This window comes from Mus pahari, chromosome 13, assembly GCF_900095145.1.
Source record: "Mus pahari chromosome 13, PAHARI_EIJ_v1.1, whole genome shotgun sequence".
NCBI classification, from domain to species: Eukaryota; Metazoa; Chordata; class Mammalia; order Rodentia; family Muridae; genus Mus; species Mus pahari.
Window position 1 is genome coordinate 30,701,489 of NC_034602.1, and position 25,713 is coordinate 30,727,201.

General features: G+C 48.1%; 1 protein-coding gene across 1 annotated transcript in view; it reads left to right on the plus strand.

The window, feature by feature from the left end:
• The first annotated feature begins 439 nt into the window (after nucleotides 1-439).
• Evc2 (EvC ciliary complex subunit 2) overlaps nucleotides 440-25,713 on the plus strand; it is an 85,300-nt gene continuing 60,026 nt past the window's right edge. Inside the window, exons 1-7 of the mRNA XM_029545408.1 lie at nucleotides 440-648; nucleotides 7,320-7,388; nucleotides 8,400-8,586; nucleotides 10,175-10,284; nucleotides 10,871-10,924; nucleotides 16,161-16,295; nucleotides 22,209-22,348. Coding sequence (XP_029401268.1) covers nucleotides 469-648; nucleotides 7,320-7,388; nucleotides 8,400-8,586; nucleotides 10,175-10,284; nucleotides 10,871-10,924; nucleotides 16,161-16,295; nucleotides 22,209-22,348 — 875 coding nt within the window. The 5' untranslated portion in view covers nucleotides 440-468. The remainder of the gene's footprint in view (nucleotides 649-7,319; nucleotides 7,389-8,399; nucleotides 8,587-10,174; nucleotides 10,285-10,870; nucleotides 10,925-16,160; nucleotides 16,296-22,208; nucleotides 22,349-25,713) is intronic.

The following is a 25,713-nucleotide window of genomic DNA, read 5'->3' on the forward strand; positions in this document are numbered from 1 at the left end:
ATAAGGGACATCTCCAGAGCCCAGAAGGCAGACTACCCCTCCCCCAACTCCTCCCTCTGGGCACTCAGGAGAGCCCTAACACCCACCACCTGCCCCAGCTTACTCATTGGCCAAGTGATGGCTTCACTGTTGATGGAGAGGCTGGGCAGGTCCAGTTTCTCTGGGATTTTTTTTTTTTTTTTTTTTTTGTGCTAAGACTAAGCTGCGATCTAGAGAGCCAGTGGGCATTAGTAGAGGCCCTTGTCACCCTCGGGGAAGTAGAGTAGCGGGGTGATTTGGGGTGAGGCACAGCAAGCGAAAGAGCTGCGCAGCTCCCTCCTACGCAGCTCGAGGCCTCCAAACTCCAGATGCCAACGTTCCAGAAAACTTTCCAGGCGGTTCGCACTGAGCATGCTCCGCGGCGGGGCGGTCCCGGGGTCCGGAAGCTCCGCGACTCGGCGGGGCCTGTGTGGGGTCTGCAGCCACCAGATGGAGGCGACGGGTCCCACGGGCGCTGGGGGACGAGCCACGTGGGTGCTGGCTGGGAATATCCTGGCCGCGGCCCTGGTGCTGGGCGCGGGTCCTCTTGCACTTCCACCCTCCTTCCCTGCCCCGGGCCCAGGGTCACCATCCCTGCCCGGCCCAGCAGGACCCCGGGCAAACCCGCAGGTAAGGAGAGCTGGAGCTTGTGTCTGTCTCCATCCTCTGAAAGAGTCCTGCCCTGTAGGGCACAAGATCAAGTGGAGGGAGAGGCTGAACTTTCTGCTTGGTGGTGCGTCTAGGTGCGGTCTGCACGGTCTTGTACCCGGGAACTCCAGAAACGGTGAAGCCTCAGGCTTGGTAGCCACAGGCTTGTATAGGATTGAATCCAGATCTGCAACCTAGGAGTTCCCTGTCTGAGGGCAAATCACTTCTCAGGCCACTGGGACCTGAGTTTTCTGAAGCCACCGTACGTCTGTTAGTTAGGTTAGTTAATGTATATAGGGGTGGTAATATGGTGAGAGAGCTGGGAAGACTGTGTAGGATTGTTCTTGCCTCCAGTCTCCTGGCTGGAGTAGGCCACTGGCCCCGTTTGTAGTAGTTTTAGCATTGGAAAAACACAGGGTCCCCAGTGCCCCATAAGTCCCTTTCTGCAAGTTAGCCCCCAGCCCTCCAGCCTTCTTCTCAGGATCAGCTTACACACGCTCCTCCCTGCGCTCTGCCACTTCTTTGGCTCAGCCATCACTTGTCTCTGGCTCTTGGCCACCCTTCCACGCACCACTCTTAATTTGTATCGTATCTTCTGCTAGTCAGCTTTGCCTGTCAGCCTGGCCCACCCTAGGATGACCTGGGAAGGCTGTCTCAGTGAGGGATTGCTTAGATCACCTTGGCCGGCGGACAGGGCCTGGGCTAGAGGAGGAGGGTTATCTTGATGTTCCATCTCTGGTTGTCCAAGTCTTCACTGCTCCCTTTCTCTGCTTCCTTTCCTCAATAAGTACATCTAAGAGTCATGTCCTGTATGTGGAGTTGGGGAGATAAATTCCCAATTGCCTGCTGATTAAGAAAGCACTTTGAGAGTTCTCTTAGTTAGGCTTTTATTGCTGTGAAGAGATACCATTACCATGGCAACTCTTATAAGGGACAACATTTAATTGGGGCTGGCTTACAGTTCAGAGGTTTAGTATATTATCATCATAGTGGGAAGCCCAGCAGCATGCAGGCTGACATGGTGCTGGACGGATAGCTGAGAGTTCTATATCTGGATCAGCAGACAGCAGGAAGAAAGAGTGCTACTTCACCTGGCTTGAGCAACTGAAACCTCAAAGCCCACCCCCAATGACACACTTCCTCCGACAAGGCCACACCTGACAGTGCCACACTACAAGTGGGATGAAGTACTTGTCAGGACTGCTAGAGGAAGAGAGGCAGATAGAAAGGCCACAGAATACAGACAAGTAGAAAGGGCCCCATGGGAAGGATCCTGGTGGGTGTGATCCAGGTAGGAGGGGCCTCATTGACTGTTTGTCTTTGGCCCAAGGTCATCCAGGCATCCTTGATCAGACCTTGACTTCCTGGCATGGGCTACCTGGGTGCCCCCTGGGTGGATGTGATCTACTGGGCAGGTGTCCTCTTTTATTTCTTCCTCAGAGACACACAGGGGTCAGGTTTATACTCTAGAGTGGGCTCCAGGAACCCTGGGTTCTTGAACTTTTCCAGGGGTCCATGAAGTCAGAATTTTCCATGCATTTTTTCAGAAGTGGCATGACATGGAGAGACATGACAGAGGCAGATTTGAGAATTCAGATGCATCTATTAATTCAGACACAGGTGACTTTGCAAAAGTTTAAAGTGATGCCATTGTGACTTTTTCTTTTAATTTGGGAGTACTAATAATTTTCAAAAAAAATATCCTAATTATATGACTATAGGATTCTTATTACTATTTTAAAAATGGGTACTTGTCTATTCTGCTCTCTTTTGAATACATTCTTTCTGTGGTGCAGGAGAAATGGATGAAATACTGACAAATAAATTCCCCATAAACCAAAGTTCTTCAGTCCTTTCTAATGGTGCGTAAGGAATCATGGAGACAAGTTTGGGAGCCTCTGTTCCCTTGCTATTCCTGTCTGGTTCCCTAGGGTTTGGGGATGGAATAAGCAAGCTCCTCATATTCATGGCTTTACTTAATATGATGCAATAGTTCAGGTTGGCTGGGATTCTAAATTGAATCCGCTGTGTGTGTCCTAGGGGGGAGGAAAGAAGGGAAGAAGAAATGGAGTTAGGAAGAGTGAGGTACAGAGGGAGGGGAGGGGAAGGGAGAGACCCCAACTTGGTGCTGTGAGACCTATCTTACAGTGCCTTTTCTGTATCCTTGTTGTTGTTACACTGTATCTTTGCTGTCACACTGTATTTTTTTTTGCTTGTTGTTACACTATTTCTTTGTTGTTGTTATTACTTTCTTTATTGCTTGCCGCATTGTATCTCTATGCTACACTGTTATCTTTATTGTTACACTGTATCTTGATTGTTACCACATTGTATCTTTGCTGCCACTCTATCTCTGTTGTTACACTGTATCTTTGTTGTTGCTACACTGTATCTTTGTTGTGTATTGTTGCACTGTATGGTAGTTGGGCTTTCTTATTGCTGTGAGAAAACTACCATGACCAAAAGCAGCTTGGGCAAAGGGTTTATTTGGCTTCTGCTTCTACATCATAGTCCACCGCTGAAAGAAGTTAGGACAGGAATTCAAGGAGGGTTGGAACTTGTAGTCAGGAGCTGATGCAGAGGGCATGGAAGGGTGCTTCTTACTGGCTTGCTCAACACTGGTTTGCTTGGCCTGATTTCTTATAGAGCTCAGGACCACCAGACCAGGGTGGTACCACCCACCTTTCCTGCAGCTGGATCTTATGGAAGCATATTTTAAATAGAGACCCCCTTCTATCTGATGACTCTAGCTTGTGTCACATTGACACAAAGCTAGCCAGCATAGCAATATCTTTGTTGTTGTTGCTACTACACTGTGTTTTTGCTTTTTTACATTGCATCTTTGTTGTTGTGGTTGCTTATTGTAGTTTCAGATTGTTTTGCCCCTGTGTGAAGGGAAACCATCCTCAAATGCCTCTTGAGTACTGTGCAGAAGAATAGGGGTCTCTGGAGCATTTTAGTCCCCATTTGTTCTTTAGTGCCTGGGGTCTTCCAGGACTTCAGTGCTCAGCTTTCTCTTCTGGGGACTGGTATGACTTTGGCCATCCAGCCCCTGAAAAGTCCAAATTCTGTTTTTCAGCAGAGCCTTCACTGACCTGTTGGGTGGACCTGTCTGTCTGCCAAATATCCCCTCGCAGGTGGGGCCACACTGCCTGCCTTTGGTCCTCACCTTAGCCTTGGCTGTCTCTTTCTGTGACCCACATTCCCTCTACTGTCGGATTCTCTGTTTCCAAACACGCTAACAGCTTTCACTCTTTATAAGAATGTCTTTGGTCTCATTACCATCTTTATCTTGCATGGACCTCCCTACCCCTGCCCTTGCTGACTGTCCTATCCCATTTAGAAGAGCCTCCTCTTCAATTCTCTTCAAGAAGCTTGTTAGTGCTTCTAGAAGAAATCAAATCCCTAGTGTGACCTGAAGTCTCTGGATTAATCCTTACCACACTCCCCCATCTCTTGTGTATGTTCTAAGTTTCTCTGTTTATGCACTTGGCCTCTGTGTAGGTCCTTGAAGATTCTATGTATCTTCCTACCTTGGGGCCTTTATGCATGTTTCTCCTTTTGTCTGCTGTGTCTTCCCCTTTAGATTCCCACAGCCCCTCTATTCCTTCTCAAGGCTGTCACAGAGTCACAGAAACCTTCCCACAATAATCAAGAGCTTCGACTTTCATGGGTATGTCCACACCTGCCATCCCAGTACTTGGGAGGTCAGTTTAGTAGGATCAGGAGTTCGTCATCCTCAGTTTAGAGTGAATTCAAGGTCAGCCCAGGCTACAAGAGCTCCTGTCTCAAAACACAACCAACCAAACAGAAAACAAACCTCATTACTCTGTCCCTCTGTCATCCTTTATTCCTCTCCCCACGTGTGCTGGCTAGTTTTAACTACCAACTTACCATAACTTAGCATCATCAGGGTGGCCGTTGGGACATCTGTGGGGGATTGTCCTGGTCTTTGAGGTGGGAAGATGCCCCATGAATGTGGGCAGCACTAGCCTGTGGGCTGGGCACTGAGCTGAGTCAGAGTGAAGAATGCTGGCTGAGCAGCAGCAGCCACCGCTGCTGCCACTGCTGGCTGCAGCAGCAACATGAATTCTATCCTGATAGTCATGAGACACAAATAGCTGCTTAGGGGGTCCTGTATTGACTTCTCTGAAGTGATACATTGTAACCTGGAGTTCCTTGTAAGCCAGACAAGCCCTTCCCCCTCCTGCTTTCCATTAAGTTATTCATCACAGCAAGCCCCTCTTACTACTTTCTAGTATTCTGTTTATATAGTAAAATTATACAAGCAGTGCATTCTATACTGGGAACAAAATACATTGAGATTACATAATATAAACAATGATGTTTATATAATGTGTTGCATATTATTGTCTTTTTTGCACTTTTCTTAACTCCCCTGAGGACATAGTTGGTGGTTTCTCAGAGAAGCTAACCACAGGCATCTGCTGTGTGTCTTTTATGCCTAGATCCTGCTCTGTAGCAGTCATCAATTTCTCAATGCCTTTAGTTCCAATACTGACACTCAGCCCAACGTTCTTAGGTTCCATGGGGGTGATTCTTATAGTTCCCAAGGAATAGTCTTGCAGAAATGATGATGGCAATGGCACAGCAGTCATAGGGATAACCCATTTACTCCCTGGGTCACTTCATGTACAGTCCTGTGATAACTGCTTTGTGTACATTATCCAGTTTAATTCTACAGAGCATGGCACAGAAGGTGTTCTTTGCCCTCTCTATTGTTACAGAGACTGTGGTCATGATTTGTGCAGTTGTGGGGAGCATGCTCAGTAGACCTGGCTCCCTGGGCTTGTGCTCACAGAGGCTTAGTTCCATAAGGAAGTGCTTTGTGGACCTGAACATAAAGGCTCAGGACTAAGTGGGCATCTGTCCCTTTCTGTTGCTCAGCTACCTGGGTGCATTGATTGCTAGCTCTATGAGGCTACCGAAATGTGAAATGCAAAGTGTACTTAAGGGTCCCTGTGACTGGAGGTGACCGGGACAACTCTATTAAACTCAGTCTTTCTGTGCAAAGACTCTGTGGCACCAGGGGGCGGTAAGAAGACAAGTGTGAGGTTGGTGTGGGAACTGGGTGTTCAAGTCAGCCATCCACTAAGGATGCCCAGGAGGGCCCTCCAGGGTTGGTTTCTGTCAGGAGACTATGACACATCAAGACCAGTCCCCAGACACATCAAGACGAGTCCCCATGCTGGAGGGCTCTGCATTCTCTCAGCTGGAGGAAGAGAGTAAGTAGAGGTGTTGGTGGGTATTTGGTATGGGGGTTGTGGATCCATACAAAGCCAAATCTCCACCATCAGGGACCTGCAGATGCATCAGTCAGTTCAGTAGAATCCTTAGCATAGACTGGCTTCGCCCTCCAACCCCCAGAGAACTTCAGTGCCATGTAGCACTGGAGAGTGAATGCATGGTTTAGGAAGACTGTCCTGATGAACTACTAGACAGAAAGGAACAAGATAATGTGACCCAGAAGAGAGGCCACTGATGTTCTAAAGTGGCAAAGAATTTGTGTTGCATTCCAGCTTTTGACTGTGGTCTCTTAAGTCATCCCCAGGAAGATTCCATCTATGGAATGTACCCCATTCCTTCCATCTCATGTCTGAGCCCATTACAGCCAAGTCCATACCTGTTACCCAATCCAGAGATATATCAGAGCTTTCAGGGATTCACTGTAGCATCTTACACTGGCTCCTTCTTGATATGTCACCTAGACACAGGTATTTTGTTACAGTAGCATGGAAGAACTCAGATGTTCACCTGCTGGCAGCTACCAGAATTAGACCTTGCCTTGGGTCCACTCAGTTCTGGTGCATACCCTCTTGTTCCAGTGCAGAGCAACCAGTGAACAAAGGGTGTGAGTGGAGCACAAGCAGATTCATTACCAGGCACAAAGGACCAGTAAGGTCTGAGCTCCTAGGTACCCTGGTCTAGAAGCCCAGGGTGGATGGAGGAGAGGGCTGATGGGAGGTTTCCTCAGATCATTACTCACTATGTGTGGCACAGGACCTGGCACAGAACAGATCCATCCAGGATTGGTCTCCCTCCTCCTCCTCCTCCTCCTTCTCCTCCTCCTTTCTGCTCTTCCTCATCTTCTTCCTCCTCTCCTCCTTTCCTCTTCCTCCCCTGCCCCTCACTACATGCTGGGAAAAGCTTGAACCTTCTAGGACCCAGTGGAATACACAAGTTCAACTGGACACAGCTATAACCAGATTTCATCCTTCAATTTGGCTAAGCAGGCTTTCTGGAAGTTTTGAGATAGTCACCTTTTGGAGAGGGATTTGAGGTTCAGAGAGGCTGAGTGACTTGTCCAATGACACACAGTAAATAAATGGTTATACCTAGAACACAGCTCCCTGGACTCCATATCCTGGGTTTTATCTCCAAGTCTGATAACTGGTTGCATTGGGCCCAGAACAGAACAAGCTGTGATTCATGTTACGACATCTTCTTCCCCGGCTTTGATTCACGATCCTTTAACACTATTTAAATGAAATATTTCACATTCCTGAAAACTGTGATCAGCAGAAATAATCCCTGTGGTGTCCTTTAAAGACTTTCTCATCTTACATTTCCATCAGACAGGTGGAACATGAAGTTTTTCTCACTTTCTAAGGGTTTTTGTGTTTTTATTGTAGTACAGCGATATTTCAAGAGAAGCCCAAGGTTCCTCTGAGAATGGAGTGATATTTCAAAAATGCTCACTGGTAAGTTTCCAGGGGAGAAAATAATTGGATTTTCCCCCAAATCTCTAAAGTCATCATGTATTTAGGAACAAACGAAAAGTAGATCTGGTCAATGAAAAGAACAGAAGACCTTGGCTTGCATGGCCTCACTAGGTTTGTTGGGGGTAATTTGATTGATTAGAAGTCATTGGTAGTAAAAAAAATCTAGTGGTCAGAGCAGGGATGAAAGGGTGGTATGTTTATCACACATGATGAACAGTGATAAGTGACATGGCACTTGGGGTGTCTGTGTGTGTGTGTAGAGGGCAGAAGAGGATGTCAGGTGCCTCCCTTCGTCACACCCCATCTTGTCTGTTGAGAGAGCACCTCTTACTTGAACCAGAGCTCACTGGAGCAGCTACTCTAGCTAGCCAGCTTGCTCCAGGGACCTGGTCTCTCCTTTGCATTTATGTAAGTTCTGAGGATCTGAACTCTGGTCTCCATACTTGCACATCTAATGATTGACCCACAGAGCCATCTCCCAAGCCCAGGGATAATATTTTCTAACAATGCTGTGAACTGGGGGGCAGGCCTTTAATGCCCAGGCCTTTGGGATGAAGGGGATCCAGATTCAAACACAGCAAGTCATACGTATGATAGGGCTGAACCTGGGTGGAGGGGACCAGCCTGGTGGAGGGAAAAGCCGATGACCCACAGAGCTCTGGTTGTGGAGTCAGGGCACCATCTTCAGTGACTCAGGTAGCGCTGTTATTTCCTCTGTTTTGGAGCACCAGGTACCACAGTGACCCCATCCTGACTCAGGTTTGGTACTCAGGAGACTTCTCTGTGACAACGAGTTCATTGCATCCAGGGCTCTGATTTCTCTGAAAGTGTCTCAAGTCACAGCTTGCTAAATGAGGGTCAACATCACCCCTCCCAACTCTCACATCAGGGGAGCCTGATAAAGTCTGGGATCCTCTTCGAGGCTTATGGGTCATCATAGGAAGCCAGGCCAACAGGGATCTGTCCTCACCCACTTTCCTCCTGCCCTAGGTGTCTGGGCAGAGCGAATCGCAGACCATGCACGTGCAGCTGTCAGTGAACAACACCAGGACGCCCACGTCAGCCAACCTCTCGGACCTGCTCGTGCTGGATGAGATCACTGGCCTCACTGTGAAGGAGTCGCCTGGCAACAATACTCAGGACGGAATCCAGACTTTCAGAAAGAGCTTTCTGCAAGGTAACCACGGATGCTTCAGGCCACTATGGGTCATGGGTTAGAGTGGGTTTCCCGGGTTTCCCTCGGGGAGGGCCACAGCAGAGCTAGCCTACCATGGCAAACCAGGACACACACACCCCTGGCTCCCTTTCAATGCCCGTCCCATCTGTGGGCCTACCCCTTGCTTTCTGGCATCTGTCATGGCTCTCGCTCCTGTTGGGTCATGCTTGTTCTGACCCTGTCCCTCAGACGGTTCTGGGTGGTCCCTCTCTCCTACTTATAACATACACATCTCCATTCCATGAGGATTGGTTTTAGGGTTACCTCTCCTGGAAGTTCTACTTGTTTTCCAACTCCAACCCCCCCCCTCCACTCTGCCTCAGGGACATTCTCTTAACTGTCCCTACTCTAGTCACGCCTCGCCCTAAGTACTAACAAAATTCTGCTCTTCCAGATGGGCACGCATCCCCTTGCCTGCCCCAAGCATGGTGCCCCCCACTGGGCAAGGGCACAGTGATGTAGAGAGGTATCAACACAGCCCAGCCTGGCCTGTGGGAAGTACCCTGGCTTTGTGGACATTGTGTCACCTTTTGATTCTTGGTGCTGTTTTCTCCCATTTATTCCAACCTTTTGCTCTGTCCGGGAGGCTGTGCGCCCTGAGAACACAGTCCAAGTCACTCGTTCCCGAGCATCCCCAACCGGTGCACAATGGTGACTTTCAAGTTAGGGGAGAGTCATCACCCAATGAACGACTCCAAAATCCACTGGCCTATCAGACTCTAGCTTCCTGCCTCCCTGGCTCTATTGCCATCATCATCCTTTGACTCCCTCCCAAGCCACCCTCTCCCCCCCCCCCCGCCGTTTATTAAAAAACAAAACCAAAAATGTGTAGTTTGGCCTGGATGAGAACTAAGTAGTAAAGACTTTTACCTACTACCTGCCTGGTCTCAGTCACAGTGTCTCTTGAACACTACAGAAGGGAGCAGGCTCTTTATGTTAAGCCTCCGCACCCTCTGGGGTCGTGTGCAAGGATGCTTTGGGTGTAAGGACTATAGTATTGGGAGGTGGCTGACGCTGCCTTCCCCTTGTCAATGTCTTCGCTTGTGTCCTTGTGAGACAGCAAAGTAGGCATGCTGATTTTTCTAGACAAGCCGATTCCCAGGCTCCGTGCTCATCTCCCCCGCTTTCTACCCAGGGGTCTTGCTGTCCCTAAGTTAAGCCATAGTCTACCAGCTCTGCCATCCACCGGCTGGATGGTCCTGCTTTCTGTGTGGAGCGCTCCTTTGAGAGCTCAGAGGAGTGTGCTACAGAGTGAGAAAGGCCCGAGAGACCAGCCTTGCTTCCAGCAGAGTGTACTGTCTGCTAGTGGCTGGGGGGTGGGGTGGGGTGGGGTCCCAAGCAACTTCTAACTTCCTTTCCTCAGAATGCCCTGGAGTGTGTGAAATCCAGATGCTTCTTGTTGGGGATCTGGGCTTGTGAGCAGTTGTGGCGGGTACAGGATTGCAGAGGCCAGGGTTGTGGCTAGGCCAGAGGGAAGGCTACTTAGGGGTATGGCCTGGTATGGGGAGGCCTGTCCCCTTCCTGACCTGCACTTGCTGTCTCTGAGCAGTGGGAGAATGCTACTCTGTCAGCTACATGGCCTCGCTGGACCCCACAGCCCTTGGGACTGGAGAGAGCCTGGATCTTCCTGCCCGGCTCATCTTTCAGAGCCCCTCACAGGTAAAACTGTCACCCTTGCTTGGGATCTGCCACTGCCCTGGAGGGGTATACTGACCACAGAGGCACAGGAACGTTTCTTTCTCCCTCCCTCCCTCCCTCCCTCCCTTCCTCCTTTCCTTCCTCCTTCCCTTCTGTTCTCTTTCCCTTCTTCCCTCCCCTGGGTAGATGTCACCTGCTCACTTGGGCAGCTTCCCTGTTAAAAGCCATCTCCCCTTCCCTTCTCTTCCACATTCCATATTAATTAGCTTCATTTTCCAGTCACCTTTGAGTTCCATGTGCCTCCCATTTTACAAATGAGACAGCCAAGTCCATCAGAGACGAACACCTTGCCTGAGTTTGGACTGGCAACATTGCCCCAACCCAGTTCTCCACAGAGAGCTGTGCCCCTTGGCTCTCAGGACATGGGTTTGGGTTGCCCCGGTCTTCAGTAGAGAAGCTGGAGTCCTAGTTCCCTTGTTTCTTGACGAGGCTTTAGAGGTTGGACAAACCCATATTACTCAGAAGCCAGGGGCTGTTACAACTGAATTCGGGTGCACATGGGTCAGATTCCATGTGACTGAAACATTTCTTCTCTCTCTTTTCCCAGAACAGAACTCAGCTAAAAGCCCACTTTGCCATCACAGTGGAAGAAAAGATAGTGGTAAGACAACATTCAGATCCATCCTGGTCTCATGCCCACCTATGCACATGCTGTGTTGATGTGGGGCCTGACTTCAGAGCCAAGGGGAGGGGCTGGCCTCAGGCCTCACATCCCTGCTAGGCTGGGGGTCTTAGGTTCTGTGACTCCTAAGGCTAGTTCTCTTGGTGACCTTCTGTGATGGTTAAGTTTGAGTCCCAACCTGATGGGATTTAGAATTACCATGGGAATTATATCCATTTCTGCTGCTGCAATAAAGCACTGTGGCCAAGGTAGGGTACAGGAGGAAGAGTTCATTTTAGCTTACTGTTCCAGAGGGATGAGAGAGTCCGTCATGGAAGAAGGCATGACTGCAGGACCAGGAAGCTGAAAGATGTTATCTTCAACTACACACACAAAGCAAGTAGAGGCAGGCTATAAACTCCCAAAGCTCCTCCAACAAGACCATACCTCTTCAGGGTTCCATAATATCCCCCCTAAACAGTTCCACTGACTGGGGACCTCAAATACATGACCTGTGAAGAAATTTCTTATTCACACTGCCACAAGAAACAAACCTCTTGGTGGCCATGTGAGGAAGTTTCAAGACTGAATTAACTCAGGTGCAACATCTGTTTTAAATGTGGGTAATGTCCCATGGGACTGGGGTCCAGGCCCAGCTGCTGGAGACAGCTCGTCTTCCCAGACTGTACCAGGATGCTGTAGTCTGTAGGCAGCCACCCTGCCTCCGATATCCACTGGGAATCTGTTTCCTTTTTGTTTAGCAATGCTCTTCCTAGCATGCACACTCATTTGCCTGCATCCAACAGGCGTGACTCTCTCTATGGGTTAGTCAGTCTTCTCCAGGAGTGGGGAGGAGAGGTGGAGAGAGAGAGGGAGAGAGAGGAGAGTGACTCCATAGTGCTTACTGGCTCACATGATGATGGAGAAGGCCGTCCCTGCATGCCAGCCTGTGGCTTAGTTCAAGTTGGAAGTCTTCAGGCCTGGGATGCTGGTGGAGTGACTCATCTGAGGATACAGTTCTGAGGACTTAGTGCTCATTGGTGTGTGGCCTACAGTCTTAGGCAGAAGAGTCTTGAATTCTGTGGTCCATGAACTGGACAAGAGGAATGTGTCCCTGAGTCAGGAGACAGACAGACAGACAGACAGACAGACAGATGCATCTTGCCCCTGGATTGGTTCCATCCTGGTCTAGCCCACTGGGAAGCACCTGAACATGCTCACATGGAGTGGGTCTGCATATTGTTCCTGTCCATACATAGGTAGGGTGGGTCTGGGGGGCTCCTGTCCACATTCATACACTGGATATATCGTTCTGTTTTGATGCACCTGCTATCTCCCTCAGATGCACCTCCTATGGGCCAAAACCCTGGTCAGAAGAGATGGGAAGGAAGACAGGTCTGGCTTTTAGCAAGCCTGCAGTTCAGGGGGCGCAGTTGAGGGTGAAGGTCACTATTTTCTTTGTTGGTCTGAGAACTCCAAAGGAAGACCCCTGGTCAATCCGTTCTATGTCCCCTTTACTGTCTCACCTGGTAGGTGACAATCATTCAGTAAATATCCCTTGACTGAATTGATTGTCACCAATGATGACTGGCAGTCAGTTGAAGAGGTGGCAGATACTGTCATGATTGTGACGAAGAACTTTCTCTTAATGAATGTGCCCCACCTGCCAAGGCCTCGCCCTCCCGCAAGGATGGAAAGGGGCCTTCTATGCGGCATGTGAACACGAGATGCTACAGTGTTGAGGGTGTAGCAAGCTTTACAACCATGTGGCCTGTTGTGAGTCCTGACTCTTCACTGTTCGTAGATAAAGTAATCTATAGAAAGTCAATATGAGTAGTCTGAGGAATTTGAATAGAAACCGCCTGGAATTTTACTCTTAAAAACAACAACAAGAAAGATAAGTGAGAAACTTGGGGGTGGGGGGGGCGTGGTATTTATAATGCACATAAAAGACAAGTGTTGTAATATGTAAAGAGCATGTGTTAACTAACAAGAAGAGGAATTACGTAACAGGTGGCTAGCTCTGAAGTGAGAATTCTCAAACACTTGATTTTACAGGAAGCCCTTGAAGTCTGGTAAATGTAATACTATTAGCAAAACCATGAGACTTTGAGCTGAGGTGGTGGCGCGCAGTAATCATGTCATCACTATTGGTTTTTTTGCCACCTCACTTTCCAGCCCTCTGATCCTTGTCCTGACCTCAGCTATAGGACTCTAGCTGTCTTCCTTAGAAAACAGAGCTTCCTGTGCTCTTTCTGTAGGCTATTCTTACCGAGGCTTCACCAGAAAAGTTAACCCTCTCGACTCCTTCAAGGGCCACTGGGACCCTCTTTTTGTAAAGAGTGTTTCTGCCAGGCATCCCTCAGAACTCAGCCAGCTTCTCTGACGCTGGTCATCTCCTCTCCCCAGACGGGTTGTTTGCCCCCTGCTGGACTTTCCTGGCATTGCAGCATTGGGCTTACTCCTCTGGTTGGCACTTGACACCCGTTTGTTGACAAAAGAGACTCTTTGCTTAGAAGATGCCTTAAGATGACCTGGCCTATGTCTGCATTTTATCGGGGAAAGAAGGAGGTGCAGAGATCCTGGGAACAGCCATGATCACGATGCTATTCAGCCCCGTGGCTGTGAGGAGTCTTCTGGTGTCCCTGAGCCAAGCTCTGCTCTGTTGGAATCAGCAAGGGTATTAGTCGGGGTCCTTTGAACCAATAACACAGATTTATTTAAAGGGGTTTATTAGATTGGTTTGCACAAGATACCAGTGGTTCTCAACTTTCCTAATGCTGTGACCCTTTGATACAGTTGCTCATGTTGTGATGACTCCAGCCATAAAATTATTATAGTTACTATTTTATTATAGTAATTTTGCTACTGTTACAAATCATAATAAAGATATCTGCTATGCAGAATATATAATATGTGACCCCTGTGAAAGGACTTTTCAACTCTCCAAACGATTGAGACCCATAGGTTGGGAACCATTAGCCTAGCTTGTCTTAACCCAGGGGAGGCTGAGGGCCCAGGAGCTTCTCTGCCCACCAGGCTGGGTCCTTCAGTAATCCAAAAGTGGCTCCGAAGTCCAGAGGATTCCTGGAGTCTCTGGTCCTCATCATGGAAGCTGGGCTCCCATGCCAGTGTAGCATGAAGGTGGCGGCAGGAGCTGGGCCAATGGCAATGGGGAGGGTGACCTTTCAAGCAGAGTAGATGGACTCACCATTGAGAAGGCAGAAAGTGAAGCTTCCCCCCTCAGACCCCCTTTTATGTGGACAGCCACTGGGAGTTACCAACCACGCTTAGTGTGAGAGGGTCTTCTCACTTCCAGTGATGGAGAAAATCCCTCAGGGCTGTGCCCGGCAGCTCGTCTCCTAGTTGATTTCAGATCTAGCCAAGTTGACAACTCAGATGATATATCACAGCAAGGCTGCCTTAGGACATGTGACATATGACTGACACTTCCTGCAGTCAATCTGAACATTCACTCATCACTTGGAGACCATGAGTCTCTTTGCTGTCCCTGCCGCCCCTCCAGGTCACTGGGACTAGGGGCAGCGAGCCCCCATCCAGCCGGCTCCTTGACTATGGAGGCCAAGCTAGAGACTTAAAACTTGCTGAGATCTTTTCTGGGAAAGTCATGTGTGTCCCGTTTCCCCATATTTAGGGGAATAAGTGGGCATGGAAAGACACCACGTGTGCTCCCCCGTTTCCTGCATTTGGAGGGTAGGGGACATGGAAAGTCATTACATGTGCCCTGTTTCCTGTGTTTGGAGGATTCAGTGGGCAGGATTACTGTGTGGCCACAGGACATCCTGAGATCTCTCTGTACCCAGCCTCTGCACACACAGAGAAGCTGAACAATGGCGGCTTCCAGCCTTCCAAGCCTATAGATACATTTATCACATAATTGAAACCAAACTTTCTAAACAAGCCTTTATTGTATCTTTGAAACATGGTATTGAATTCTCATCTTTTCAAGTCTTCCTTGAAAGGCCTTTTTGTGCAGGATCGCTCCTCATAAATGCTATGAAATGTTTCTCAGAGGCAAGGCTGCAGCGAGTGTGTGATTAAAGGGGTGGGCACGGTGAGCGATGAGTCTTTGCAAGCAGCGGGGGGGTGTGGGGGGGAGCCAGTCACATCATAACCACTTTTTTTTTTCTTTCTGCGTAAACATCTGCAGCTTAGGTTGTTTGTGTCCTAACGTCTCTGCTGACTGTGGTGAGTGGTGGCATTTGGCTGCGCCATTTCTGAGGTCACTTAGGGATGAGGACTTGAGGCTGGATCTAATGCTCTAACAGCCTCAGTTTTGGTTCCTGTCTCACTAAAGGGTTTCTGTCACCCTTGTAGAGGGGGGGTCTCACTGGTGCCAGCCTTCCAAACAGGTCACCCAGGGCCACCATTGGCTTTTGTTTGCTCGCATCCATTTTGTTACTCAGTTCTCCATCCATTTAATGTTGCCTAGCTGTTCCTCTACCCTGCGCCCTTTCTGCACATAGTAGTAATGGCAGCTCAGATATCCTGAAATGGCCCGGAAGTTAAGAGCACTGGCTGCTCCCCAGAGGACTCAGGTTCAAATCCCAGTATCCACATGGTAGCTCACAACTGTCTATAACTCTAATTCCAGGGGACCTGATACCTTCACACAAACATACATGCAATACAAATAAAATAAAAATAAATCAAGTTAAATCCCCCTCCCCCAAAACAACAGAGTTTCTGACTAATGGCGAGGTTCTTCCGATTTTATAATGTGGATGCTATGTGTGTGTGTGTGTGTGTCTGTGTGTGCATGTGTGCATTTGTGTATGTGTGCATATGTGCAAATGTGTATGTGTCCACGTGTATATGCATATGTGCATATCCGTGTATGCATATATGCATGCATATGTGTATGAACACATGCATGTGCATATATGCATGTGTATATGCATATGCATACATGTGTACACATAACAAAACAGGAGATTTACTGACATTAATATTATGTGAATCTAGTATTATATAGTTCCAGAGCATTCTCATCGCTCCCAGAGTTTGGAATTCTGTACCCAGAAACAGTCTCATCTCTTCTCTCCCAGTCCCTGGCAACCATTCCCCTGCCTTCAGTCTCTGTGGCATGTGGACTCTGGATATTTCTCAGCACCTGTATTTTGTCTCTGTTTTGTGCTGCCTGGGGCTTCCCGCCTGGCTGGGGAAGCAGGTGGTGGTAGCATGAGGGGTCTCAGGCTCCCTTCTTTCCATGCAGGTTCTGCCTAACCACGGTCTCCACGCAGCAGGCTTCATCGCAGCCTTCCTCATCTCCCTCCTCCTGACCTTGGCAGCCCTGTTCTTCCTGGTGAGGGATCGATGTCTGCAGGGAGGCATGCTGTCCAGATGCCGGGTGAGTCTCGTCCCCAGGGACGCCCAGGTTGGCAGTGGTGTGAGGTGGACACTCATCCTTTATCCTGATGCGTCTCAGCTCTGGGCCAAGTCAGACTCCACTGGCGATCTAAGGACAGATGCTCACTTTGCTTGTCCTTGGACACAAACTCATCGTTAACCCTGGGGCTGGCAATGTATCTCAGTGGTGGAGCAGTCACCTAGTCACCTGTGGGTGCCAGGACAATCCACAGGATTGCCAGTAAATGAGCAAATTAATTAATTCATCAATCAAACGAAAGATTCTAGGATTATTTCTATAAATATTTTTCTTAACACACACTTGTGTGAATTTATCAGGTAGAGTGGGCTAGGTTGGCACGTGTGTGCAGGACTTAATGCATGTCGTACCCGTAACCTCAGGCATCCATCGTTTCTCTGTGTGAGGAAATGTGCATGCTCTCTTCAGCTAGTGTCAACTATGCAGCACCTTCTCGGTGACCAGGCTGCTCCCCTGTGCTATGGAACTGCCCAGCATTGCCTATCCCAACATGGCTACCCCTGGGCAGCATCTTCATATCCTCCCTTGCACCCTCCCCAAACGGCTAACCATCACTCTATGCTCAGCCTCTAAGAGTTCATCCTTTTAGATTTCTTCTGTGATGCAGATCAGTGGTTGGCTTATTTTGGGTGTAACATCCTCCAGGGCCACCCACATTTTGACAGTGTGGTAGTTTGAATGACAGTGACCCCCCCCCCCCAGACTCAAATATTTGAATGCTTGGTCTCTGGTTAATGGAACTGAGGAGTTATTTCACTGGGGATTGGCTTTGAGGTTTAAAAAGCCCATACTGGGCTCTCTCTCTCTCTCTCTCTCTCTCTCTCTCTCTCTCTCTCTCTCTCTCTCTCTCTCTCTCTTCCCCCCACCCCGTGGACCAGGATGTAAGGCTGTCAGCTACTGCTCCAGCATCATGTCTGTCTGCTTCCCACCATGATGACTATGGACCAACCCTCTCAAACTGGCCCCGAACTAAATGCCCTCCTTTCAAGAGTTATGTTGGTTACCAGAACAGTAACTAAGAGACAGGATGGTATCTTTTGATGACTAGATAATATTCCACTGTGTGTTTGTTTGTGATGAACACTTAAGATGATTTTATATCCGACTGATGGACAATTTACATGTGTCCAGATAATAAGACCCTTCCATTCTAGCACTCTCTATGTAGGATGGCTTTATTCTACCCCCAGTTCAAGCCCTCCCACCTGCTGAGGAGCCTCACTGTTCTGAGGTGAAGCCAGACTCCTTGGCCTGGCTTGTGAGTCCCTCATGCCCTGACTTGTGCTTCATTTCTTCCCATCCCTCACTTCACCCTCTAGGTGTACACAGCGACTGGCTTTCCTGAGGGAGCTCAGCTCTTCCTGCTCTCTCTAATGGGGCTCCCAGTCCCTTCCTTAATCTTTCTTAATGCAACTTTCCCTCTGCTGTAAGCATTAACCAAGCATCTTCATGTCCTGGAATCATTGTGGGTACTCCTGGTAGGTTGGGGTCTCTCTCAGGGTCTTCCGCTTGCTTTGAGAGATTCCACTTGGGCTCTGTTAGCCCTAAGCTTTGTCAGCTCCTGATCTTCACTGCCATAGGAGTGCACCCCGAGGCCAGATTCAAAGGCATTCCATCTCAGGAAATAACACGTTCAAGGCATGGCAGGAGGAGAGAAGCGCCAGCAACACCAGGTGTGTCCTTGAACTCCATCAAAGACTCTTAGAGCCAACCAGCCTGAGGTGCTGGAGAGAGGGCAGAATCAGACTGAGCAAATCCTCCTGCAGGCTGTGGCTGTATTAGTTCCATCTCACAGACCTGTGTGTACCTCAGGAAGCAGCCAGCAAGGTCACATCAAGGGGGCCACTTACAAGTTTTCCTCTGATGTGGTTGATGATGATGAAGGAATTAAAAAGCTATATCTCTGTTCAGGGATGGTTCAATATATGGAAATCTGTCAATGTAATCCACCATATAAGCAAAGTGAAAGAAAAAAAATTGTCTCATTGGATGCTGAAAACATCTTTGACAAAATCCTTTCACAATAAAAGTCTTGGAAAGATCAGGAATACGAGGGACATGCCTAAATATAATAAAGGCAATTTATAGCAGGCTGGTAGCCAGCATAAAATTAAATGGGCAGAAACTCAAACCAATTCCACTAAAATCAGGAATATGACAAGGGTATCCACTCTCTCCATATCTAATTAATATAGTACTTGATGTTCTAGCTGGAGCAATATGATATTTAATGGAGATATAGGTAATACAAGTTAGAAAGGAAGAAATAAAAGCATTGCTCTTTACAGATGATAAGATAGTATGCAACCCAAAAAATTCTACTAGGGACCTCCTGCAGCTGATAAACATCGTAAGTGAAGTGGCTGGATACAAGATTAACTAAAAGAAAAAAATCAGTAGTCCTTCTGTATACAAATGACAAATGCGCTGAGAAAGAAATCAAGGGAACAACATAATAACCCTTCATAACTGCCACAAATAATATAAAATATCTTGGAGCAACTCTAATCAAGCAAGTGGGAGACCTGTATGATAACAACTTCAAGTCTGTGAAGAAGGAAATTGAAGAAGATAGCAGAAGATGGAAAGGTCTAAAAATAGTCATGGATCAGTAGGATTAACACAGTAAAAATGGCCATTCTACCAAAGTAATCTACAGATTCAATGCAATCACCATGAAAATTCCAACACAAATCTTCACAGACCTTGAAAGAACAACACTCAACTTCATATGGGAAAACAAAACAAAACAAAACAAAGAAACCCAGAATAGCTCAAGCAGTCCTGTAAAATATATTAACTTCTGGAGGAATCATCATTCTTGATGTACTACAGAGCTGTAGTAATAAAAACCACATGGTAATAACATAAAAACAAACACAATTTTCAATGTAATCGAGTCCAAGACCCAGATGTAAATCCACACACCTATGGACACCTGATTTTTGATTAAGAATCCAGAAATATACAATGAAAGAAATACAAAGAAGAATGCAAATTGATCCATATCTATCACACTGTGCAAAATTCCCAGTAGATCAAAGATCACAACGTAAAACCAGATACCCTGAACCTAATAGAAAAGAAATTGGGGAATAGCCTTGAGCTCATTGACAGAAAACATCTTCCTGAACAGAACACCAATAGCTCAGGCACTAAGGTCAACAATTAATCAATGGGAAAGCGAGAAACCTCTGTAAAGGCAAAGGTAACCATCAGTAGCAACAAACAGCCATCGACAGAACGGGAAATATTCACCAGCCTCACATCTGACAGAGCTAATAGCCGACATGTATAAAGAACTCAAAAAACTAGACATTGACAAATTAAATAGTCCTCTTAGAAAATAGGGTACAGACTTCAACCCAGAGTTCTCAGGAGAGGAATCTCGAATGGCTGAGAAACATTTAAAGAAATGTTCAACATCCTTAGCCATCAGTGAAATGCAAATTAAAACAACTTTGAGATTCCACCTTACACACATTGGAATGACTAAGATCAAAACCTCAAGTGACACAGCTCGTGCTGGTAAAGGATGTGAAGCAAGGAGATCACTCTTCCATTGGTGGTGGGAGTGCAAACTTGTACTTTGGAAGTCAATATGGTGGTTTCTAGGAAAATTGGGAACTGACCTACCTCAGGACCCAGCTATTCCACTCCTGGGCATGTACCCAAAGGATATTTCATCCTATTTCAAAAACACTTGTTCAACTATGTTTATAGCAGCTTTATTCATAATAGCCATAAACTGAAAACAACCTACATGTCTCTCAACTGAAAGATGGATAAAGAAAATGTAGCCAATTTACAAAATGGAGTACTACTCAGCTGTTAAAAAACAGTGACATCATCATATCTTCAGGCAAATGGACGGAAGTAGAAAAAAAAAATCATCCTGCATGAAATAATCTGGACCCAGAAAGACAAACATGGATGCACTCACTTGAAGTGGATATTAGCTGTTAAGTAAATCATAATCATGTGACAACCCACAGACTCAGAGGTGCTAAGTAACAGGGAGGACTTAAGGGTCCAGAGGACATGTGGATCTCACTGGGTAGGAAAAATAGAATAAATTTTGCAGGTGAACTGGGGGCAGGTGGGGTTGGGAACAGAAGGGATCAGGTGATGGAGGAGAGAGAAAATACTGGAGAAATAACTGGCATTGGGAACATTTTGGGGTCAAGTTGGAGAAACTCCATTGAATTCATGAGAGTAACCGTAGCAAAGAATCCCAGTAATGGGGGACATGGAGCCTGAACTGGCCATAACTAGGTCTCAAGTGGAGGGATTGCGACACCACCCCAGCCACAAAAACTACCTACAGTTTGTCCTGCTTTCAGAGTGTTCTGGAACCTGAGCCTAGCAGAATTGTCATCAAAGAGACCAGATAAACTTTATCTGGCAACTGATGGGAGCAGATGCAGAGTCCTACGGCCAGACTCTATGTAGAGCTCGGGCATCCTGCAGAGGAGGGGAGGAAGAAGGGACCAGAGGAGTCAGGGACACCATGAGAACACAGCCTACAGAGTAAACTGACTGGGACCCATGGGAGCTTGCAAAGATGAGGGAGCCTGTAGGGGTCTGAGCTAGGTACTCTGCATATGTGATGGTTGGGTAGCTTGGAGTTCTTGTGGGAATCCTAACAGTGGGAGTGGGAGCTGTCCTGGATACTTTTGCCTACTTGTGGGACCCCTTTTTCCTTCTGGATTGCCTTGTCCAGCTTTGATGTGATGGGGTAGGTCTGGTTTATTGCAGACCTTTTTTCTGTGGGGAAGCAGAGAGGGGAGAGGATTTGAGGGAGCAGATAGGTGGGGAGGAGAGACTGGGGCAAGGGGAGGAACAGTAACTCGGTCAGGATGTTATATATGAGAGACGAATATAAAAAAAACAGAACAAAAAATCATTTCCCCGTCATTTTAAATGTATGTATTTTATTAATCCTTTTGGAGTTTCACATAATATATTTTGGTCATCTTCACTCCCCTAATCCTCCCCTAACTCTTGTGAAGTCCATCGCTGACTTTAAAAATAATCTAAGGTGTCAGGTTTGAGCTTCCCATAAACACCTAAAGGTGGGGGTCATTCACTGGAACAGAGTCACCCTCCCAGGGTCATACCCATAAAGAAAACTGTCTCTGTCTTCCCCAGAAGCTGCCAACTGTCAATGATTCCTTCCTTAGGGTGGAGGGCTCATGACCCTCCAAGGTGAGATGTTGACCGGCTTGATCTTGTACAGGTCTTGTGCGAGCACCCACAGCTGCTGTAAAGCTATGAGTGCTGCCATCCGGTCAAGTCCGGGAGATGCTATTCCACCCTGGTCCTCCTTGACCCCCTCCCTTTACCCCTCCCTCCCCTGACTCGTGTGTGTGTGTGTGTGTGTGTGTGTGTGTGTGTGTGTGTGTGTGTTCATATCTTCTCCTCAGGTGCTTCTTAGCTTGTTTTTTTGAGGCAGGGCCTCTCATTGATCCAGACCTCACCAGTTAGGCTAGGCTGGTATGTTGCATGCCTCTGCAATCTGTGCCCAGCTTTCTAAAAGTGTGGGTTTTAGGGCTCAACCTGGGGACCTCACATTTGTGTGGCAAGCACTTTTCCTGACTGAGCTCTCCCCCCTCCCTGTCCCCACCCATCTCAGTAGCAGAGTACGTATGGTTACATCTTGCATATCTTTGATTTGTTTACCTGACACTCTTGTGTGCAGCTCTTGAACTCTCATCCTTTAGATTTGGTGAGAAGTGGAGGCTCTGACCTGGACAGGGGATGGTCTGAGGTGGGAGGAGGCCAGCTTCTCCGACTGCACACCCAGCCCTGCCTTCCCTCCCAGCACGCTGTATTCTCCAGGAGGCCAACCCAGCCGTCTCTCCGCTTCTACAGGTTCAGCATCCTGAGAACAAGCTGGAGCCCTCGCCCTTCACTTCTGCTAACGGTGTGAGCCAGGACCTTTCCCTCAATGACCAAGTGGTTGCCATCCTGACTTCTGAGGAGCCTGGGAGCATGCTTCAAGCCCTAGAAGAGTAAGGGTCCTCCGTCATGCCTGCTCTCGAGAGGTGATGGGTTGGGGGCAGCAGGCATGGGGTGTCCTTTTTGGGTTCACTTGGTCATCCATTCATCACTTGGTGGTCAGAATGGAAGTGTTGCTAGGCATTGGTACTATTGGGCCAGTTGGATGCATAAGAAGGAGGCACTTCCGGAGCCCTGAAAATGCTCCCTGGAGGAAGTGACATCATCACTTGTGCTTGATGCTGTAGAAGCTTCCAAGGGGAGTAAGAAGAAATACTTCAGGAAGAAGGAAGAAAGGGAGGTGTAAGGATGGGAAGGCATAATGGGTATTTGTGAAGAGTGTGCTGGGTGTTTGTTTACTGAATACAGAAAACAGGGAAGAATTGGCTGTTTGGAAGAGGCTAGCCCAGGAGCCCACCTTGGTTTGCCGGGTGGAACTCTTTGTTGTTGTTGATAAAGACCTGCACTGTGCTATCTCCATCCTGTAAAACCCTGGACGAAAAGGATGTGAACGAACTCACAGGTCTTCAGGAACAACTTGGGCTGGGGGGGAGGGGTTCCACTTGCGTGAGGACTTGAAGGTTAGTGCCCCTTCCAGGGGGATTGCTAACAGTTCATTTGTGATTTCTCCTCGGACGAAAGCTGTACTGAGTCTGACTCATGGTACTTTTAAAGCCACTCGTCCTTGGCAGTGATGACTCTGCTCTTCTCTTGTTCAGTTGCTCTGTGAGCGGCCAGGCCTGGAGCCTTGGGTGCACAGGACCCACGTCACCCTGTGGTGGGGCCCAGGGCTCCATGCACTTCTGGATTTCAGGGTAGTGTGTGTGGCTTGGGTAATTAGGCTTTGGACAGCTGTTCACAAACCCTTCTTTTGCTCAGTTCTCTGATTGGAATGCTAACGATGCAATTAAAATTTGCCACCCTGTCTTAGGAAGGCAGAAATGGGTGAGCAGCTGGGATGCAAGCCCCTGCTGGGAACCAAAACCACCATCTCATATCTTGTGATATGAACCCAAGCAATTATGAAAGCATCTCCTAGCTAAAAGTCAGGCGGTCCCCTCCTCCTCAGCATGAAAACGAAGAGTTGGCTGGAACCATCGGACTTGGGTAACTGACAGCTGGGTGTTTAATTTACACACGCAGAACTCTGCATGCTTCTGCCCCAGTGAAGTAGTCCTCTTTAGCAGGAACATGTCTCCTCTCCAGCTCCGCTTCTGATTCAAGATGTGAAGGTTCTAAGAAGCTCAGCCTCCTCCTTCCCACAGGAAACTCTCTGTGGTGTTGTAGTTTGCTTATTTCGATGCCAGAGTATTGACGTTATTAGTTCCTCTGGGTCTCTGGAACCTTCTTTTTTGTATCTTCTTGGTTGTCGATCTTATTTCGTCAGAAGAGTGGTTCACATTGATCAGCAAGCAGGAACTATGAGCACTCAGCGCAAGAATGAAATTCATCCCTCCTCCTCTCAGTGCCTCACCCTCCTCCCCCAGCTCGGTCTTTAAATATGACTTTTTTTTTATTATGGGTGTTCTGCCTGTGTGTATGTCTGAGCAGAGTGTGTGTGTGTGTGTGTGTGTGTGTGTGTTATCCACAGAGGCCAGAAGACGTTGGATCCCAGGGGACTGGAGTTACAGAAGGTGTGAGCTTCTGTGTGGGAGCTGGGGAATAGACACAAGTCCTCTAGAAGACCAGCCAGTGGCTCTAACCCCCACCACCCCACCCCAGTTCTCTCTTAAAATTTATTGATTCAACTGTGTTTCAGCCTCAGCGGTTGGACACTGGTTTGAATATCCAGTCAGTCAGTCAGTCAGTCAGTCAGTCAGTCTCAGTCAGTCAGTCTGCCTGCCTGCCTGCCTGTCTGCCTGCCTGCCTGTCTACCTTCCTTTTCCTTCCTCCCTCCTTCCCTCTCCTCCTCCCTCTCCATCTCTCCCCTTCCTTCCCGGTTCCTCCCCTCTCTCCCTTCCTTCTTCCCCCCCCCCTCTCTCTATCTCCCTTCTCCTCCACTTGTCAGTTACCTTTTATCTTTCTGTGTTGACCTCCACTAAGGTTTTGGAGCTCCCACAAAGGAAATGTCAGGGGCTTAGTTTGCATGGAAATCAGTCTCTCATGGGCTCCTTACTAAAAATAGCCCTTTTCTCTAGTAAGTCATTTATCCTGACTGCAATTCTCACTGGAGCTTTAGCTGGGATTCTCACCCTGCAGGCGGGTGGGCGGGCAGGCGGGCAGCTTGATTGTTGCCACGTTTGAAGGCTAGGCGGCACTGTGCCCATTTCCCCCCTCCTGGCTCACTCCTGACAGAGCATGCCCCGGGCTTGCTTGCATGTTCAGCTCTGCACCGTTTCTTCACAGGCTGACTCTGCCAAAGAGGGTTGGAGAACTGCTTTTATCCTTTTGGTCTTTATCAGGTTCCCTGATTGGGGTCACAGTGGACATGGGCTTGGTTCCCCATGCATGCTAGGACCTGCTAGGAGGAAGGAAAAACTGGGTGGCTTGGCTGATCACAGAAGGTTCTAGAAACATGATGTGTGTGGGCTTCCAGTAATTTAGTGCCACCCGGACTGAAAAACCTGGGCACACCAAGCCTCTGGCATCCTGTGTAATTCTCATGACTGCTCAATTCTCAGACCAGTGAGCTGCCATTCAGATAGGTTCCAGTGGTTTGTCTGAGGTCGTGTCTGAGGTGGTGTAGGTGGCAATGGGCTCGCACCCAGGCTAGAGTGCTTACAGATCCACAGTGCTGCTGAGGAATGGTCTCTTAGAAATCCCGAGTGCAAACGCTGCTGCGACAGAGCATAAGGAGTTCAGAGCTCACAGCTCGCCATGGCTCTGCCTGGCGACGTGCCTGCCGTCTGGAGGTTGTATTGTGTGCGGCAGATGTGTAGGGAGTATTTGTTGTGCTGGAGTTGTAAATACACATATTGAGTAGTTTTTTATGTGCTAACCATATGGTTCTTTCTTTTTTTTTTTTTTCAATGCCCGTCTTTTATTTTTTCTTTCAAGCATTCTGCAAAAGCGAGGCCTGTGGTCTTCCTCTGTGAAAGCCCACACAGCCCAGGAAGCTGCAGCCATTGGCTGGCTTCTTTGGGCCATTATTGTTTGAGGTAGCTTCTTCATGCTTAGAACACTTTTTACAAGTAACTAATTGCCAGGTGTTTTTGCAGATCCTGGCTGTGGTCCCATTTGGGGCTCAGCATAGCAGTGGGCACTGCCTGGATACGGGGTTTGTCTTTGTACTGCGTACATGGGAGGAATACAGATGCCTTGGAGTCGGGATTCAAGGCTCCTCCTCCTCTTCTTGGAGACTGGGTTTCTTGTAACCCAAGCTAGCCTCAGAACTTGCTATGTAACCAAAAATGAACATGAACTCTTGATCATCCTGCTT